We start from the raw sequence: 18840 nt of genomic DNA, 5'->3' as shown, positions 1-18840 counted from the left end.
CTGTTAGGAATTATACTAGCATTCCTGTTTTACATCTATACCTTCCACTTTCTTTTTGACAGCTTGGGGCCCCAGTTACAGAGACGGTTTGAGGGGGATTTCAGTGGAGTTAGCAGTAAACATCTCTTGAGGTCTTCCTTGCGTGCCGTACCGAGCAAGGAACATTCTTGTTTTCTGTGAGAGATGCTCTGAGTTCAGAAGGGAACGTTTTAAGACGGACGTATTTGAAGACCATAGTTGTACATGGGTTTTAAAAAGAAAAAGGATGTCTTTGAATACTTCGGGTTGGTCAAAATGAGATGGATTTTTAGTTTATTTTAAGCTTTACTCTGTATGTATAGGAAGACCTTAGCAAAAGCTATTATTAGCATTGGTGAATTTTAACATGGGTAAAATTATATCCTCATGCAATTATGTTGCAAACCCCTCAAATGAAGGGTTTCCAAATATTGCACTTTAACTCCTTTTTAACCTTTTTTTTGTGGAAAATCTTATCACGGAAATATTGATTTTAGACGTAGAGATAAGGGTAGGTGCTTTGCAGGTTTGCAGGTTTGGTATTCACTGGTGTGTGTGGGTTTTCCCACACACACGTGTTTGGTAATGTGGATTGCGTTCCCATGGTTGCCAGCCAGTGCTGGGTGTAGAGTGCTGGAAGAGGACGATCTCTGCCCTGCACACTTCACGGTTTAGAATTCCAGCTTGGTGACTCTTTAGTGTGATTGTGACTGAAATGAATGTCAAATGAAAATGAGCACAGCTTGATTTGTTGTTATTTTTTTCTTTTTGTTTTTCATCTCCTATTATTCAATGCAGATTTAGGAAAAAATTCACGGTTGTAGAATCTTTCTCAAGTCTTCTTTCTAGAGGATCACTGGAACAGCTGAGTGAAGGTAAGAGTTATTTAAAAGATTACTTTTTTATTTTTTGTAAAATTAAAAAATCATCTCATAAATTCAATACTGAAGTGTATATAGTAAATGGAATCTTTTTTTCTTCCTCGTCTTGCTCACTCTCCAGAAGTAACCATTGTTAATAGTTGGTTTTGAAGCTTTGCAGATTTTTCTGTGTACATATACAAGTATATACATAAGGGACACATAGGGTTTTTGTTGTTGTTCACATATTGTTCATTTTTTTGCAAGCATAGACTCACATAATATGTGTTGTTCTACAAGGTGATTTTGACATTGACGTTTTCCCAGGTCAGCACATATGAATGTATACTTCATTCTGTTTAACAGCTATGTAGTATTCCATAGGATGAGTGTATGTAATTTACTTCTTTTTCTCTATTGTTTTTATTTTTCACTTTTATAAATAATGCTGTCCTAAAATCCTTGTGCATATGTCTTCATGCATTTTTTTTCAAGTATTTCATAGGATAGATTCCTAAAAGTAGAATAACTGGGACTGAAGGTTTAAAAATTTTAAATATTTGTAGGAATTGCCAATTTTTTCTCCTAAAACTGAGGTCAGTTTTTAGTCTTACCATCCATCTACAGTTTTCCACAAGCTATTAAAATTGTTTTCCAAGGTAAAAGTAATTTTGATATCTTTTAAAAATGATAATGGAAGATATTTGATTTGTGAACATTTAGGAATATTCAAGAATCCAGGAATGGCTACAGCACCCTGATGAGATGGATGGGAGGAAATGATTCCTGTTGTCAATTGGGTGGAAGTTTCATGATCAGCTCTGTTTTGTCAGTGTTACACTCTAGTCAGAGTGGTTCACAGGAAAGGAGCATCCAGAAAATCCTGTAGAAGAAAAACTATATGTCCTTCAAATATGGCCATTGTAGAATAAAGCTTATGCCATCCCAGGAGAATTTGTGCCCCTATTGTCATTGTCAAACTTGTTCTCTGGAATACATAACACAAAATACTAGAAGGAGCTTTGGCTGATTAAAGCAAGAGCAATCCTGGATACTGCTGGCAGAGTCATTCCTAATGGTCAAGTGTATGTCAGACACATTTCTGAGTGTTTTATTACGAAGTTTTGTTTTGTTAGACAAATACATTCAACTTGTTACGGACATTGGAGAACTTGGGAACATTTGCATGATGTGAGGCTAGAGTGTTGATTACAGCAGAGGATTATGAGACATATCACATCTTTGGGACCTGTTCCAAAAGGGTATGATGTTGACCCCCAAACCGTGGTAAAACAGAATGGCATTTCATTTGTCAGTCCAGGCAGCTGAAACCCATCATCTTTTCTCCAGAAACGGACCTGCAAATATTCATAAGGATTTATTTATCTCCTTGATTTCAGATAGAATATGTCTTCATATTTTACATGTTTGGACCATTTATGTAAATTGGTCCCAGCAGGTCCAAAGTCCACTGAAGTGGGTCAATGGGAAATTAATTAAGTAGGCCCCAAAGAAATTTGACGCTTTGATTTGCATTCTCCTTTCTGTTACGTCTATGTGGCTTTTCTCCGGTAGCCCACTGACCTCTGCCTCTGTTTTCCTTTATAGTATGAAGGCTGACATTTGAGATTTTTTACCTTAGTTTTGGGAAGAGTGACATGGTATTTTTGGTGTGAGTATAAATAGTAATTTTAAAATAAAATGATAATGCCCCATTTTTTAAAAGCTGTGACAGATGCTGTCCTTGGTGCCTTCCTTACTTAACATTAGCCAATCTAATCTGGGTAACCTCCTCTTTACAGACTAGGAACTGATGTTCAGAGAGATTAAACAAATGGCCAGGGTTCCCGGCTGAGCGGGGGTGGTTAAATCTGATCTGCTTTCCCTGAGCCATGCTCTTTCCTAACGCACACATTCTCCTGTAGGTGGGCAGAGAAGGGCACAAAATGTATCCTATCTGAATGAGTGAAATGTTGAATTATTTCTGTGTTAGATGTCTTGAAAATAGATGATATTGTGTTCTTTTTATAATATCTTTAGCTAATGGCACTTTAGGAAATCTGGAAAAAGGTAGAAAATTACTTTTTTTTTTCCCTTTAAGTTTCAAATTCTTTTTTTTTTTTTTTATTTCATCTTATTGTTATGGGGGATACAGAATTGCAGGTTACATACATTGCCCATGTACCGCCTTTCCCCTCAAGTCAGAGCTCCGAAAATTACTTTTTACTAATTATTTAAAAATAGGCCAGGCGCGGTAGCTCACGCCTGTAATCCTAGCACTTTGGGAGGCCGAGGCAAGAGGATTGCTTGAAGCCAGGCGTTCGAGACCAGCCTGAGGAAGAGCGAGACCCCATCTCTACAAAAAATAGAAAAAAATTAGCTGGGCTTGGTGGCGTGTGCCTGTAGTCCCAGTTACTTGGGAGGCTGAGGCAGCCTTGGGAAGCTGATCTTTTCAGGGATTTTGAGGTTGCAGTGAGCTATGATGATGCCACTGCACTCTAGCCTTAGGCGGCAGAGCAAGATACTGTCTCTAAATAAATAAACAAACAAACTAGCTTGTGACTATAGCCTATTCTAAAATACAGGTTTGTTTAGACTTTTTCATCTAAAGACTGTACTTAGCTAGCATTTCAGTGCATCATGAAGATATTTTCTTCGTGGACTAAGGAATTTATAATTGAGAGTTATTCTGGCAGGTTCGTACTCATAAATACCTAATGGCTAATTCTGAGAACTAAGGAACTGTACAATGTAAATCAACCACGGTGAAAGAATAAGACTTACAAATCAAGTTGTATTTCATTCCTCGTGAGTTTGGCTGTCACTGCAACCCAAACAGACTTTGTGTTCGAGGGAGCATGTCAAAACATTGTAGCTTTAGTGTGGGATTTGTTTTTCCTCTTGGTAATTTTCATTTACATCCTTGAGTGTCTCCTTGTCTGCAGGAGTGTCTATATTTCATTAAACTTTTCATGAGTTTAACGTGAAATGCACCAACTCTTTTCTCTCATGCCTGGCAGATTGCCCTGACTGGGTTTCAAATTGCCTTTAAAAACAGATACTTATATGCAGTGCCTAGGATATGAAAGGGATTTACTATGAAGAATACTTGTTTGTGGAATACAGAGTTCAAACTCTCCTGCCTTTTCTCTCTGCATTCTGTACATCTTTTGTGCTGCTCTTAGATTTGTCCATCTGTAGCTTAACCCTGATCTGTCCACCCTTCTGCCCAGATCTCTGCAAGGACTCACTGTTGCTTACTGAACCAAGCCCAGACTCTGACATTCAAGGCTGACCACAAGTGAGCCCCAACTTTGCCTTTCTAGCCTCATTGCCCTCTCCTCCCTTGACACAGCCTGGCCTTTCCCCGTAGGTGCTCTGGGCTTTCCTTGCTCCCTCTTAGCTCCTGCTAGTGCTCCACCACCACCGACCTCACCCACTCTGCACCTGCCCCAAGCCAGCAATCTGTGCTTCCGAGCACGCTTTCCTAGTTAATAATTCTGGACAATTCTCACTTTGTTACAAAGTTACCTAGGAAGAGGACCCTCTGGTGGCTATGTAAAAATATTACCAGTTTGTGTCCCACTGAACATACCAAGAAAATCAAGAGGCACACTTGGAGGGCAAGCATTCCGAACAACTGAGACCCTGACTGTGGATGGTGCTAGAATGTGCACAGGTTGCAACTGTCATGGGTTTGGCCCCATCTATCTGTGTGCTGGTGGGGATCTTAGCTGCAGAGTTGCTTCTTTGTAAATTAAACATTTGGAATATGAATGTGGCAGCAGTCTGGACCCATTTGTGAGAAGCAGTGGGTTGTATGTGTGTAGGGTGGGGGTGGGGTTTGTGTATATAAGTACAAGAAAGCAGTGTTCTTATCTAGTTGGATTCAACAGCATTCTCAATAACACAGAAATACCTTATTTTCCAGGTACTGATTCGACATAAAAATGCTTTCTGCTTTCTGAGCTTTTACCAAGAAGCACTGACATGGCCAGGGGCAATAATCTTAGTGAAAGTAGCTAGCATTTATCAAGTGCTTACTCTATATAGCAAGCTCTTCACACAGTGCCTCGTTTAGTCCTTCCGCTATGAAATAGAGATGTTATTAGTGGCCTTTATAGATGAGGAAACCAGCAGAGAGAGGTAGGCTAGTTTGCACAAGGTCCTATAGCTAAGACGTGGTAGAACCTTTCCACCAACCTAGGCTATTAAACACCCCAGGCTCGTTCACTTAAATACCATACCAATTTGCATCCTGTGAATCAAGCAGGAATCTACTGACTTTATATATACAAAATGCAAAGATTTGACTCCCCAGTCTCTGCAAGTATAATGGATTATTTATGAAGTGAGGACATGTGTTTTGGGGCACTCCCCATGTCCCTGTAATGTATGTAGCTTTACCTAACCCTGGTGCCTTGTTCTTGTGCTAGACAGCTAATTGATGAAATTGGCCTGAAACTGGGTTAGTGCTAACTCTTTATATCAAGCCTTCTATGCGTGAGGAGTCCTAACTTGGGCATGTAGGGCAATTCTTTTCCACAGGACTCTAGAAGAATTGCTGCTTTCTCTTTAGGTTAATAATGTATCTAGTCATTGTCATAATTATCACACCTTCATACTTTAGTTGTTAGAATTCATAAATTTACTTTTTCAATCTTTATAACTGTGTTAAACTTTCATGTTACTATTAAGTTAAAAAATAAGTGGTTTCCTTTTTTGAAAAAGTGCTTTTAAATTTTGGTTTTCTCTTATGAGCTGAGTTTGAGTCTCTGACACTAAGTGCCTGACTCTTTGCAGTTATGTTTGAATGGGCCAAAGATGACTTCCCCAAACATTGCATATATTCTAGGAAAATCTTGCCGAAGGACCAAGAACTGAGGTTATCATTTTGCTTTTATGGAAGAACCGAAGCAATCTAGGTTTTTGTTTCTCTCTTGGGTTCATTTATCTACCAGGCTTTCCTGAACATCTCAGAGCATTTACGGTGGACATGGGATTTTCCTTAATATGATTTTATTTGTTTTTAATAGAGGAAATGCATGCCGAAATCTGTTATGCCGAGTGTCTCCTGCAGAAAGCAGCACTCACGTTTGTGCAGGTAATGAACGTTGGCTTAGAATTAGTGTTGGCTGGGAAGACTGCCAGTACTGCAAAGAAAAATGTGGCTCATTCTATGTTGGTGCTTCAGTTCTTTTGACTTAGAGTGGTAATGAAAGATGTTTGTTATTCTGATAAAGGTTGGCGGTAAAGAAGACTCCAGATAGCTTTATTCTTACTCAAATGCACTTAAAGTCCATTTAGGATTTCAATCTGCTGGGAATCACTGCCCTTTAAAGAAACTGCTTTGCAACTGCCACACCTGATTTCTGGGTGCTTCTGTGTGAAAACTGTGATATTATTCCTCTTTGCGCTTGCTACTGGTAGAGGATTTATCTGCACGGGAGTGGCCCAGGTGGAGGTGGAATCCTTGATCCTTGGCCACTCCCTTCTTGCACCATCTGCTTCAGCCAAGTTCGCTTACGCATGCATAGATAGCCAGACTTTCCATGTATACTTCAGATTTTATTTTTCTCTTTTTTTCTATTCTCATTCACCCTTCTTGCTTTTATTTCTTCTTTTGGAAGAGCAATTTTAAAAAGTCACTAAACAAAACAATGAATCCTTATGTGACATTTTAATATCACTTCTAGGAACTGTTATAGTCAGTACCTGCCTATTTCTCTGTCTTCCAAAACTTCTAAAAAACATAGATTTTCACATAGTGGCCTCATGGGTGGTAGTGATGGCTACAGTGAGGGAGTGGTGGGTGGAGATTGTAAGGAGTCAGAAAGAAATTCAACAATAAAATGGAAAATCTTCCTCAGTCTCAACCTTTTAATTGTTTTGGGAGTCACCACTTTCTTTCTCTGGAGGTTGACCTCTTAGGTTGGATTCTGGTTTCGTAAAATTCAATCAACGTGGTCCATGACCCTGTTTCCTAAAACCCTGCACATTACAAAGGCTGGTTGATAACAATGGTCTTACTGCCTCAGTAAACATTGTCATGATAGTCATGGAGGCCCAAAATTGTTTTCTGATGTGTTTTCCAAATGGGGATTTGGCATCAAATCTGGGGTTTGAAGGCTTATTTTATATGTGGGGACTTGAAATTAAACATCTGGGAGATTGCCATGATTTTTCCCTCTTCCTCATGCTCCCATACCCAGGGACTTTCATACTCATGCTGCTTTTGCCTTTTGTAGATTTCACAGTTCCATCTCTTTTCCATTCTATTCTATCGTTATTCTAGTAGAGGTGCTCGTGTAGTAAGTATACGGCAACCTGGTGACTCTCTGTCTCTAATGTCTTTCACCTCCAGTTCCTTCTCTATTCTGCCATTGAGTGCCCTCTCAAAACTGAGACTGTGACCTGGTCATTCCTCTGCTTTAGCATTTAGTAGCTCTGGTCAACTCTGGCGGTATTCTGTATCAGACTGTCACAAACAGGGTGGAGTTCGAATGAAACTGGTGCCTCTCCCCAAATTCCCTACTCCCCATCTTATGAATATCCTCAGATACCCCCAAAAGGGGTATATCGCATACTCGAGTGGCACGGGTGGAGGTAGTTGTCTTACTCCTTGGTCATTCCCCTCTTTGCGATGGATTCCTTAGCAGTGCTGAGTTATGTACACTCACATGACCAAACCCACCATGATCTTTAATGCTTTCCTGCATTTCCACCTGAGTCTTCCTTTGCTTAGAGTTCACATCTGCTTTACTTCTCTTCACCTGGCTGCTTCCTAACCATTTTTATGCTTTAAGCACCTGTGCTTCCAGGAGGCGTTTCTGGCTCTCTGCAAAAATGTGCTGTCATGACATCCTTTGCATGCCTCCTTCCCTCCTGCCCTGTGCATGCCTTAATCCCTGAGCACATCGTATTGCCTCTGTCTGTTTTTGCATTTGGGTGCCTGGTATAAAATAGGCTTTTGGTAAGTGTTTGATGAATCATGAAATGAAATACTCTTTTCTGAGGCAGATTTTAAGTTAATTTAAGAAATTCTTTCTTGCCCAATATTGGATCTTATGTAATCCTAAGATTCCTTAGAATAAGATAAATATTTAAGTTGTATAGTGAATTTTGTATCTATTGAATCTTATAATTAGAATGTTAAATATTTAAGTAATTAATGAAATTAGTAAACTAAATTCAGTTTTTCTTTTGCTTCAGAAGGATGCTTAAGTCCACAAGGAAGTAAATACTAGAGCATCTTTCTGATATCAATGGACTAGAAAAACATTCTCCTTGGAAATTTGAAACATGGGATTGTCTCCACCAGCACCATCTGTTAGAGTAACTTCCTTCAAGCAGTTATTTGATATAATTTATTGAGAGCATTAGAATCCTAGAATGCTGACCCTGAAGATGCCATTCATCTAGGCCAACTGCCTCAATTTTATGATCAATGACCATCAGACAAGGAGAAGCAAAGTGGTTTTTGTTTTTTTTTTCCCCCTAAAACAAATTTGCATATTAGTGACAGCCACTTGAGAAACCAGACCAGTTATTTTTGGTCTACAAATGTGTATGAATGAAATTCACAATGTTAAATAGACTTTCCCTGCTAAACTACCCTGTGAAACAAGAACCATAGTTCTATTTACTGGATATGATGGGCTGGAAAAGTTGGCCTTAGAGCAGATCCTAAAGTCAACCATTTTGGATTCTGTTGGACCCAGAAGAGAATTGCTCAGTAGATATTGTTGTTCATTAAAGTAGGTTTGGACTACATATGGCCCCTAATTGGGGAGGATTACCTCCTTAGTAATATAAAGTAATGCAAGGATTTTTAAAATATTTTTTGTTGTCCTCTAACTTGGAAGAAAAATTACAAAAAATTTTCACATTTCTTGCATGTATAGCAAGAAGAATGTGCAAATTTCAAAATTATGTCCTCAAAGGATAGTTTTTTTTCTAATCACAGAAATGCACAACTGTGGGGACAGTTTAAATATTTTTGGTAAATGATCTAATTATTTAATTGAATTATTTTCAGGATGAAAATATGATCAACTTCATCAAAGGTGGACTCAAAATTAGAACAAGTTACCAAATATATAAGTAAGTTTAAAAGTAAGATATGGTTTTTAAGCAATATTGTGCTATATACTATTTTGTTCTTCAAAATTTTCATAAACTAAGTATGACTAGGTTTTTTTATTTGGTGTTGGTAGAAATGCACTTCATTATTGGCTGAGTATGTATGTATTCAGTGCCATAGGACAACAGATTTAAATTTAAATACAATTTTAATAGCAAAATAGCTGAAAAGAAAATTACTGACATAATATCTTTTTTTTCTGATATAATTTCTGATTAGATAATCTTAGTTTCTCTCTCCTAAGAGCAATTTATAAATTTAAAATAACAGGTATGTCTTTGGTTCAGACTCTAGAGCAACACTACCCAATAGAACTTTCTGCAGTGGATGGAAATGTACAATTTAGATGGCTCATAATGTTGTTCATATCTTCTGTATCCTTTCTGATTTTTGTCTAGTTCTGTCATTTCCCCAGAGTGTTAAAATCTCCAACTTTGAATGTACAGTTATCAATTTCTCACTTTGGTTCTGTCAGCATTTGCCTTGTAGATTTAGGAGCTCTGTTGTTAGGCTCATGTATTTATAATTGCTCTGTCTTGCAACCTTTTTATCATTATGAAATGTCCTTATTTAATTCTGATAATATTCTTTGTATTGAAATCTATTTTGTTTCGTTAGTATAGTCACTCATGTTTTTTGTAGTCTTTGCATGGTATATATTCTTTTACTTTGAACCTATCTTTGTTTTTATATTTAAATTACATTTCTTATACATGCACATAATTGGGGAATTGATATGTTTGCACTTGTGACTACCATTTTGGTTTTTCTCTTTGCCTCATCTATTCCCTGCCCCTTATGCTATCTTCTTTTGCTTTAGTAAATTTTTTTTTTAAATAGTGTGATCCTTTATTGTCTTCTTAGCTATATCTCTAATTTTTTCTAGTGTTTGCTCTAGTGATTATAATATCCTGCTTAACTTATCACAGTCAATGTAAAGTTAATATGGTAGCACTGCACATAAAATACAAGAACTTTGCAAAAGTATAGTTTTGTTTATCACCTGTTGTCCTTTATACTATTCTTATGATATATAGTACACTTACATATCATAAACCCTACAATACAGTGCCAAACTTTTGTTTTGAATAGTCATATATTATAGTCTTCTTGCTTTACCTGTATATTTACCGTTTTTGGTATTCTTCATTCATTCCTGTTTACTTTCAGACTGAAGAACTTCCTTTAGCATTTCTTGTAGCATGTGTCAGCTTTCAACAAATTCTCTCTGTTTTATCTATCTGAAAATATCTTTATTTTTGCCTTCATTTTCAAGGATATTTTTGCTAACTACAGTATTCTGAGTTGACAGGGTTTTTGTTGTTTTTTCTTATTTCAGCCCTTGAGAAACTGCCATTCCACTTTATTAAGGCCTCAATTATTCATGATCAGAAATCAATTGTCATTTGTGTAATTGTTCCGCTATGTCTAATGTGTCATTTCTTCTGGCTTTTTTGAAGCCTGACTATTTTGTATATTTGGGTCTCAGCCATCTGACTTTGATGTGTCTAAGTGTGATTTTGAGAAATTTATGGTTATTATTTCTTCAAATATTATTTTTTCTTCCCCATTCTTACTCTCCTCTGTCCTTCTGAGACTCCAATTATACATGTTAGTCTGCCTGATTTTGTTCAATAAGTCACTAAAGTACTGTTCATTAAAAAAGTTTTTTTTTCAGATTGGATATTATACCAACATCTGGGTCATCTTGGAGTTGGTTTCTACTCATTGCTTTTTCTCTTGACTATATGTCATATTTCTCTGTTTCTTCTCATATTCAATAATTTTTTATTGTACATTAGTTATTGACACATTATAGAGAGTCTGTATTCTTTTATCCTTTCTCTGAAGAGTGCTGGTTTTTGTTCTAGGAAGTGTTTAATTTGACTAGATTTAGACTCCAAACTCTTACTCTCCAGTAGTGAGCAGCATCTGAAATCTGTTTCACTCCTTCTGCTGTCTTGCTCCTGCTTTTCCTTAGAGTCTCCCCAGTGTTCACATACTTCATGAGTCAACCAAGCATTTGAGTGGAGTTTTAACACAAATTTTGGTGTTCTCTTCCTGTGTGGTTCTCCCATATATGGACGTTTTCCCATCATCTGACAGCCACTCTGGCAGTCTTGACCTCTGTACTCTGGCTTTAAAGCCAGTAAGATGGTGACATTCCATTTGAGTTCTAGGTGCCCCACACTGAATAGATTGGAGAATGCTTTGGGGTAAATAGCTGTGTGAGTATAAAGTTCATACAATAGTTGTTCACTTCTTTAATGGTTTAATTCTTTTCCAGTTTCCTTCTATATATATTTTTTCCTTTGCTTTCTACTACCTGCAAATGTAATTTAAATATATATTTTATATGTTTTCCAGAGTTTATAATTGTTATTTGTGGGAGGGTTAATCTAACATAAGCTACACTGCCATTACTGGAAGAAGAACCAAAATTTAGTGTTTTAAGGGGTAATTTTACCTAAAATCATTTCATAAAATTGTGTTCCATTCGAAATCCTAGAAGGGGTTGGTAGATTTTGGACACTTATCATACTATTTTTAACTTTTTTAACTTTTTATTTATTTATTTATTTATTTATTTTTGAGACAGAGTCTCGCTTTGTTGCCCGGGCTAGAGTGAGTGCCGTGGCGTCAGCCTAGCTCACAGCAACCTCAAACTCCTGGGCTTAAGCAATCCTACTGCCTCAGCCTCCCGAGTAGCTGGGACTACAGGCATGCACCACCATGCCCGGCTAATTTTTTCTATATATATTTTAGTTGGCCAGATAATTTCTTTCTATTTTTAGTAGAGACGGGGTCTCGCTCTTGCTCAGGCTGGTCTCGAACTCCTGACCTTGAGCGATCCACCCGCCTCGGCCTCCCAGAGTGCTAGGATTACAGGCGTGAGCCACCGCGCCCGGCCCATACTATTTTTAGATTTCTTCTTGAAATATGTTTAGAAGATACAAAAGAATGTTAAATTAAATGTTAATTGCTGTTCTAGTCATCAAAACTTAAAAAAACCAAAGGAATGAAAATAGTCCTGTAATGGCAAAGGCATACAGGCATACCTCATATTACGGCTTCAGTTCCAGACCACTGCAATAAAGTGAATATCTCAATAGAGTGAGTCACTCAAATTTTTTGGTTTTCCGGTACATTTAAAAGTTGTATTTACACGATACTATAGTCTATTAAGTATGCAATGACATTATGTCTAAGAAAACAATGTATATACCTTAATTTAAAAACACTTTATTACTAAAAAATGCTTATGAATATCTGATTCTTCACCAAACCGTAATCTTTTTGCTGATTGAAGGTCAAGCCTCTATGATGATGTCTGCTGACTCATCAGGGTGGTGGTTGCTAAAGGTTGGGGTAGATTAATTGATTGAGAGAGGGTCTCACTCTGTCACCCAGGCTGGGGTGCAGTGGTGCTATCATAGCTCACTGCAGCCTCAAACTCCTGGTCTCTAGTGATCCTCCTGCCACAGCCTCCCAAATAGCTGGGACTACATGCGTGTGTCACCACTCCCAGCTAGTTTTTAAATTTTTTGTGGAGATGGGGTCTCACTGTGTTGTGCAGGCTGATCTGGAACTCCTGACATCAAGCCATCCTCCTGTCTTGGCCTCCCAAAGTGCTGAGTTTATAGGCATGAGCCATCGTGCCCAGCCAATTCATTAGAATAAGACAACAAAGAAGTTTGTGGAATTGATTGACTCTTCCTTTCATGGAAGAATTCCCTGTAGCACACCATGCTGTTTGATAGCATTTTAGCCACAATAGAATTGTTTTCAAAATTGGAGTCAGTCCTCTCAAACTCTGCTGTTGCTTAATCAACTAAGTTTATGTATTATTCTGAATCCTTTGTTGTCATTTCATCAGGGTTCACAGCACCTTCACCAGTAGTAGTTTTCCATTTCAAGAAACTACTTTCTTTCTTCATCCCTAAGAAGCAACTCCTCGTCCATTCAAACTGTATCATGAGATTGCAGCAATTCAGTCACATCATCAGGCTCCACTTCTAATTCTAGGTCTTTTGCTATTTTCACCACATCTGCAGTGATTTCCTCCACTGAAGTCATCCTCTCAAAGTCATCCATGAGGATTGGAATCAACTTCTTCCAAACTTCTGTTAATGTTGCTAATTTTACCTCCTTCCATGAATCACAAATGTTCTCAATGACATCTAGAATGGTAAATCTTTTCCAAAAGGTTTTCAATTTTCTTTACTTAGATCTAACAGAGAAGTCTCTATCTATGACAGCTATAGCCTTACAAAACATATTTCTTAAATAATAAGACTTGAAAGTCAAAATTATTCCTTGATCTATCAGCTGCAGAATGGATATTGTGTTAGTAGGCACGAAAACAACATTAATCTCCTTGTATATCTTCATCAGAGCTCTCAGGTGACCAGGTATATCATCAATGAGCAGTAATATTTTCAATGGAATCTCTTTTTCTGAGCAGTAGGTCTTAACATTGGGCTTCAAAGTATGTAAACAATGCTGTGAAGAGCTGTGCTTTCATCCAGGCTTTGCTGTTCCATTTACAGACACTGACACAGTAGATTTAGCATAATCCTTAAGGGCCCTAGGATTTTCAGAATGGTAAATGAGCATTGCCTTCAACTTAAAGTCACCAGATGCATTAGCCCCTAACAAGAGAGTCAGCCTGTACTTTGAAGCCAGATGTTGACTTCTTTCTGGCTATGAACGTTCTAGATGGCATCTTCTTCCAATAGAAGGCTGTTTCATCTGCATTGAAAATCTGTTTAGCATAACCACCTCATCAGTTATCTTAGCTAGATCTTCTAGATAACTTGCTGCAGCTTCTACAGAAGTGCTTGCAGCTTCACTTTGTAGTTTTATGTTATGGAGATGGCTTTTAACCTGAAACCTCAGGAACCAACCTCTGCTAGTTTCAAACTTTTCTTCTGCAGCTTCCTCACCTCTCTAGCCTTCATAGAATTGAAGAGAGTTAAGGCCTTGCTCTGAATCAAGCTTAGGCTTAAGAGAATGTTGTGACTAGTTTGATCTTTTGTAGAGACCGCTTAAACTTTCTCCGTATCAACAATAAGGCTGTTTCTTTTTCTTATCCTTCATGTGTTCCCTGCAGTAGCATTTTTAATTTTCTTTAAGAACTTTTCCTTTTCACTCCCAACTTGACTGTTTGGCACAAGAGGACTAGCTTGTGGGCTGTCTTTGCTTTTGACATGCCTTCCTCACTAAGCTTAATCATTTCTAGCTTTTGATTTAGAGTGAGAGATGTGTCACTCTTCTTTTGAGCACTTAGAGGCTGTTACAGGGTTATTAATTGGCCCAATTTCAATATTGATGCCTCCGGGATAGAGAGGAGAGGGGGAGAGAGGGGGACTAGCTGGTCAGTGGAGTAGTCCGAACACGTACAACGTTTATCAATTAATTTCACCGTCTTATATGGGTACAGTTTGTGGTGCCCCAAAAAAGTTAACAATGGTGACATCAAAGATCACTGATCACACACAGATCACCATAACAGATAAAATAATGATGAAAAAGTTTGAAATTTTGTGAGAATTACCAGCAAGTGACACAGAGACATGAAATGAGCACATACTCTTGGAAACGTGGGGCAGATAGACTTTCTTGATGCAGGCTGCCACAAACCTTTAATTTGTAAAAAATGCAATATCTGAAAAATGCAATAAAGCAAAGTTCAATAAAACAAGGTATGCCTGTATATATCAGTAAACCAGACCACAAGTTTTGAAATAGCATGTGTATGTGCGCACATGTGCTTACAAACATGTACGTATGCACACAAACATTTCTGGGAATTTGAAATATATTAAACTACTATATACATATACATAAGTCCCTTTCAAAACATTAGGGAAAGATAGGTACTTTGATAAATGTTTTTGGGAAAATTGTTCATTTAGGGGGAAGAAAGACCATTAAAACAAAAATTAAGTCCATATAAATTTAATATTAAAATACTTTTCAAAAATTCTAGCAGGAAACATAGGAAAGTATTTTTATAATTCTAAAATATAAAAGTCTTTAAACCTTTTATTTTTTATTTTATCTCCTTTGAAATAATTTCAGAGTCATTACAAGGAATTTCTGTGCATCCTTCACTCTGATTCGCAAATGCCTGCATTCTGCAGAACCACAGTAGAATTATTAAATCAGGAAACTAACATTGATACAATATTAATAACTACATTATGGCCCTTACTCCAGTTTTTCCACTTGTCTCATCAGTGCCCCTTCTCTGGTCCAGCATCCAACCCAGCATCCTGGATGTTGTATTTAGTTGTTGTGTCTCCTTAGTCTCTTTTAGTCTGAAAGAGTTCCTCAGTCTTTCTTTGTCTTTCATGATGTTGACATTTCCAGAGAATACTGGCCAGTTCCTTTGTGGAACATCTCTTAAGGTAGATTTATGTAGTGTTTCTTTATGATTAAATTCAGATTATGAATCTATGGCAAGGACCCCATAGAAGCGCTATCAGTGGGTACATGATGTCAATTTCTTTTTTTTTTTTTTTTTTTTGAGACAGAGTCTTGCTTTGTTGCCCTGGCTAGAATGAGTGCCGTGGCGTCAGCCTAGCTCACAGCAACCTCAAACTCCTAGGCTTAAGCAATCCTACTGCCTCAGCCTCCCGAGTAGCTGGGACTACAGGCATGCGCCACTATGCCCGGCTAATTTTTTCTATATATATTTTAGTTGGCCAGATAATTTCTTTCTATTTTTAGTAGAGACGGGGTCTCACTCTTGCTCAGGCTGGTCTCGAACTCCTGACCTTGAGCGATCCACCCGCCTCGGCCTCCCAGAGTGCTAGGATTACAGGCGTGAGCCACCGCGCCCGGCCGATGATGTCAATTTCAAAGGCCTTTTTAACCATGACATAAAGTCAGAGACTGATTGACTTGGCCACATAAACATTCGTATTTTATCATGGTAAAATGCATCATAGTAAGTACAAATGGAAATGGGTTATAAATGACAGCATGGGATGCTCATAGGTTGTTGGGCATCTAAATTGGTTTGTCTTAACCTTTTTTTAAAATGGAAGTTAGGTCTATAGGCTTGCTAAATTCAGGTTAAAAGTATTTGGTTAGAATATATTCTAAGCAAAGTTGCCTGCTTTATATTTGCATCACACCAGGTGATATGTGGTATCTCATTCCTTATTACCTTTACAATATGTATTTGTCAATTTGATAAGCAATTCTCAGCTACTAATAATTTCATATCTTTGTCATTGTTTTATGTTTCTTAACCATTTGAAGTTGACATGAATGGGAAAGAGAAATGCATAGAAAAGAAATTACAGTGAGCAATTGGAAAGATTTGCATGGATGGAGCAGGAAGAAACCAGAGGTCACATGGGGCAGTTGTGATGGCCTTTGCTTTCTTCTTTGTCTTTCTTTGTCCCAAGCTCTAATTTATTTAATCTGTTTGAGACCATGGCATTCACACTGAAATTCAGGTCTTCTTGCCAGGAGCATCTCAGCTCCTAGGTGGATGGTCGGGTTGCTGAAGTGTGCACAGCAACTGAGGAACTAAGCACTTCTGGGAGGTCTCCTGTAAGATGTGAGATTGCAGCCCTGTGGGCTGTGGGTCCTGGGTCGTGCTTGTTGGTGGATGAACCCTCTCTTTAAGCCCAGAAAGAGGTCCTGCTAAACACTGCACAAATGGGTGTCTCCTTTTTCCTTGGTGATTATTGCCCCATATCCTTCATAGCAAACTCAACCTGGCATCATCCATTTAAAAATTTAGTGGTATTTCAGCTAAGGACATTTATTTTATAATGTGTAAGTGTGAAATTTGATTTAATATTTATTTTCAGAGTTATGGTAAGCTTATACTATACCTTTTTTTCTTCAATCTAGAGAATGTCTTTCAATTCTGCATGAAATTCAGAAGAACAAACTTGAGCAGGAATTCTTCTATGAGTTTGAAGGGGGAGTCAAGCTTGGCACTGGGGCCTTTAATTTGGTAAGGAAAAAATTATATAGAAACTAGAACCTGTAGTAGAAGAACCTAAGGTGAGGGAGCGATAAACTTTGAGGAATGATTTTTTGTTTTTTTTGATGATTTCTGGGGAGATGAAGAGTCTGAGTAGAAATCTGTCAAATTCCAATGTATTATTTAGAGATTTTGAAATGTTATTAAAATTTGACTGGAACTGGTGAGAAAACGAAGTGGTAAAGAGAATCCCACGCATGAGTGTATGTGCCATTGTGGCCACTTTGTTCATGAGCCTATTGGGCAGTGATCAGGCGGCTGGGGAGAGAGTCTGACTGGCATCCACAGAACAGGTCATCCTGTCATCACTTGGTTACTAAAATCCTCCTTTGCTGAGGTCACCCTTTGGTGAACATTCACAAGGGACACAAACGTATTCACATTTTCTGCCCATTCAGAGAGATCTGTCCACATGTTCTTCCCCAACCCTCCTTGTCACTAATTTTCTAAGTCATACTCCTTCCAAGCCCCTGACCATCTAGCCAAACCATTGACCGCAGCCCGTGAATCAGTATATAATTGCACATATGTGCATATGATCATTTCTCCTTCTAAGCAAAGTTCATAACCAGGCACACTGCCCAAGGTTCTGCCCCCTGGGAGAATTTCCCATCACACTGTCCTTCAAGGATGTCCCAGGAAGGGGCTAGCTATAGTGCTACAGTAGCCCACTTCCGTGTGGTACCTGCATATCGCACAGAATATGATAGATTTTTGCTTTCTGGGAAAGGAAGCTGAAAGAAGCCCTTTTTGGAAGTGAGCACTGGGTGTTGCCTTCTCACCACCTCGTCACTGCACATAAAAGGTGCTGGTATTCTTTAGAGAATCCTAGAAAAGCCAGGCTTAAAAAAATTTTTTTTTGTCATTAGTTTCATTTTTTTAGCTAAATGAAATTAACTCATAAGTAATGACTACAGTATGTGATGATTGAGATGTAGCTAGTGATTTAAACTTGTTTCTAATTTTTCATATTATTGAAGCATTAAAGCTGTAAGTTTAGAATTTAACTTTTGTCTTCAGTTAGATACACTAACACGTAAGTACACTTGTATTTTTTTTTTTTTACAGATGCTGTCCCTTTTACCAGCAAGGATAATCAGACTACTAGAATTTATTGGATTTTCTGGAAACAGGGTACAAATTTAATTTTATCTTAATTTTGACAGGGAAGAGAAAACATTATTTCTTGAGTATGAAGGCAATACAACCTGTCCACATAACTAGCATGATAATTGCAGGCAATTTGTTTGCAAGACTACAAAGAGCCATTTGTCCTTGATCATATTTTTTGGAGTTAGATATGATTTTTCTGTTGAAAGTTAAAATTTTTTACTTTTGTTACCTAAATTGTGAGATTAAAAATTATATTTTTAAAAATAATTTACTAGATCTTAATTACTCTTGTGTTAAAATATACTTTGTTAACATTTCAGCAATCCCAGAGTTGCCTTATGTAAAATGAAGAAATTAGGCTATATTTCCATGTCTAATATTTGGTGATTATAATGGATCAAATAGCATAGATCCAATCTAGTTACAATATTTTGGATTTCCTTATGTTTTTACAAGTTTTGCTATAAAACTAACTGAGAAAATTTATTTTCCATGTTATTCATGAAATTTCTGGTTTTATAATGAATATGTAATATTTATTAATCATAACACTCAACATGGCATTACAAGAGTTGCCTCACCATAAAAGCTGTCTCTGTCAGTCAGGAGAGCAGGTTTTGAGAAAGATTTGAGGACAAATAAAACAAGCTATAAGTTTTTTCTGTCTGTTTCACTGTCTATGTTCTTCATTAACT

The 18840-nt window shown here is 37.6% G+C and overlaps 1 protein-coding gene across 1 annotated transcript in view; it reads left to right on the top strand.

Moving 5' to 3' along the window:
• TTC39B (tetratricopeptide repeat domain 39B) overlaps positions 1-18840 on the top strand; it is a 100636-nt gene that overhangs the window by 57114 nt on the left and 24682 nt on the right. Inside the window, exons 6-10 of the mRNA XM_069474206.1 lie at positions 817-893; positions 5915-5982; positions 8917-8981; positions 16897-17002; positions 18101-18166. Coding sequence (XP_069330307.1) covers positions 817-893; positions 5915-5982; positions 8917-8981; positions 16897-17002; positions 18101-18166 — 382 coding nt within the window. The remainder of the gene's footprint in view (positions 1-816; positions 894-5914; positions 5983-8916; positions 8982-16896; positions 17003-18100; positions 18167-18840) is intronic.

Source organism: Eulemur rufifrons, chromosome 7 (genome assembly GCF_041146395.1).
Source record: "Eulemur rufifrons isolate Redbay chromosome 7, OSU_ERuf_1, whole genome shotgun sequence".
NCBI lineage: Eukaryota > Metazoa > Chordata > Mammalia > Primates > Lemuridae > Eulemur > Eulemur rufifrons.
Note: the sequence above shows the minus strand (reverse complement) of the source record. Positions and strands in the feature narration are given on the sequence as shown.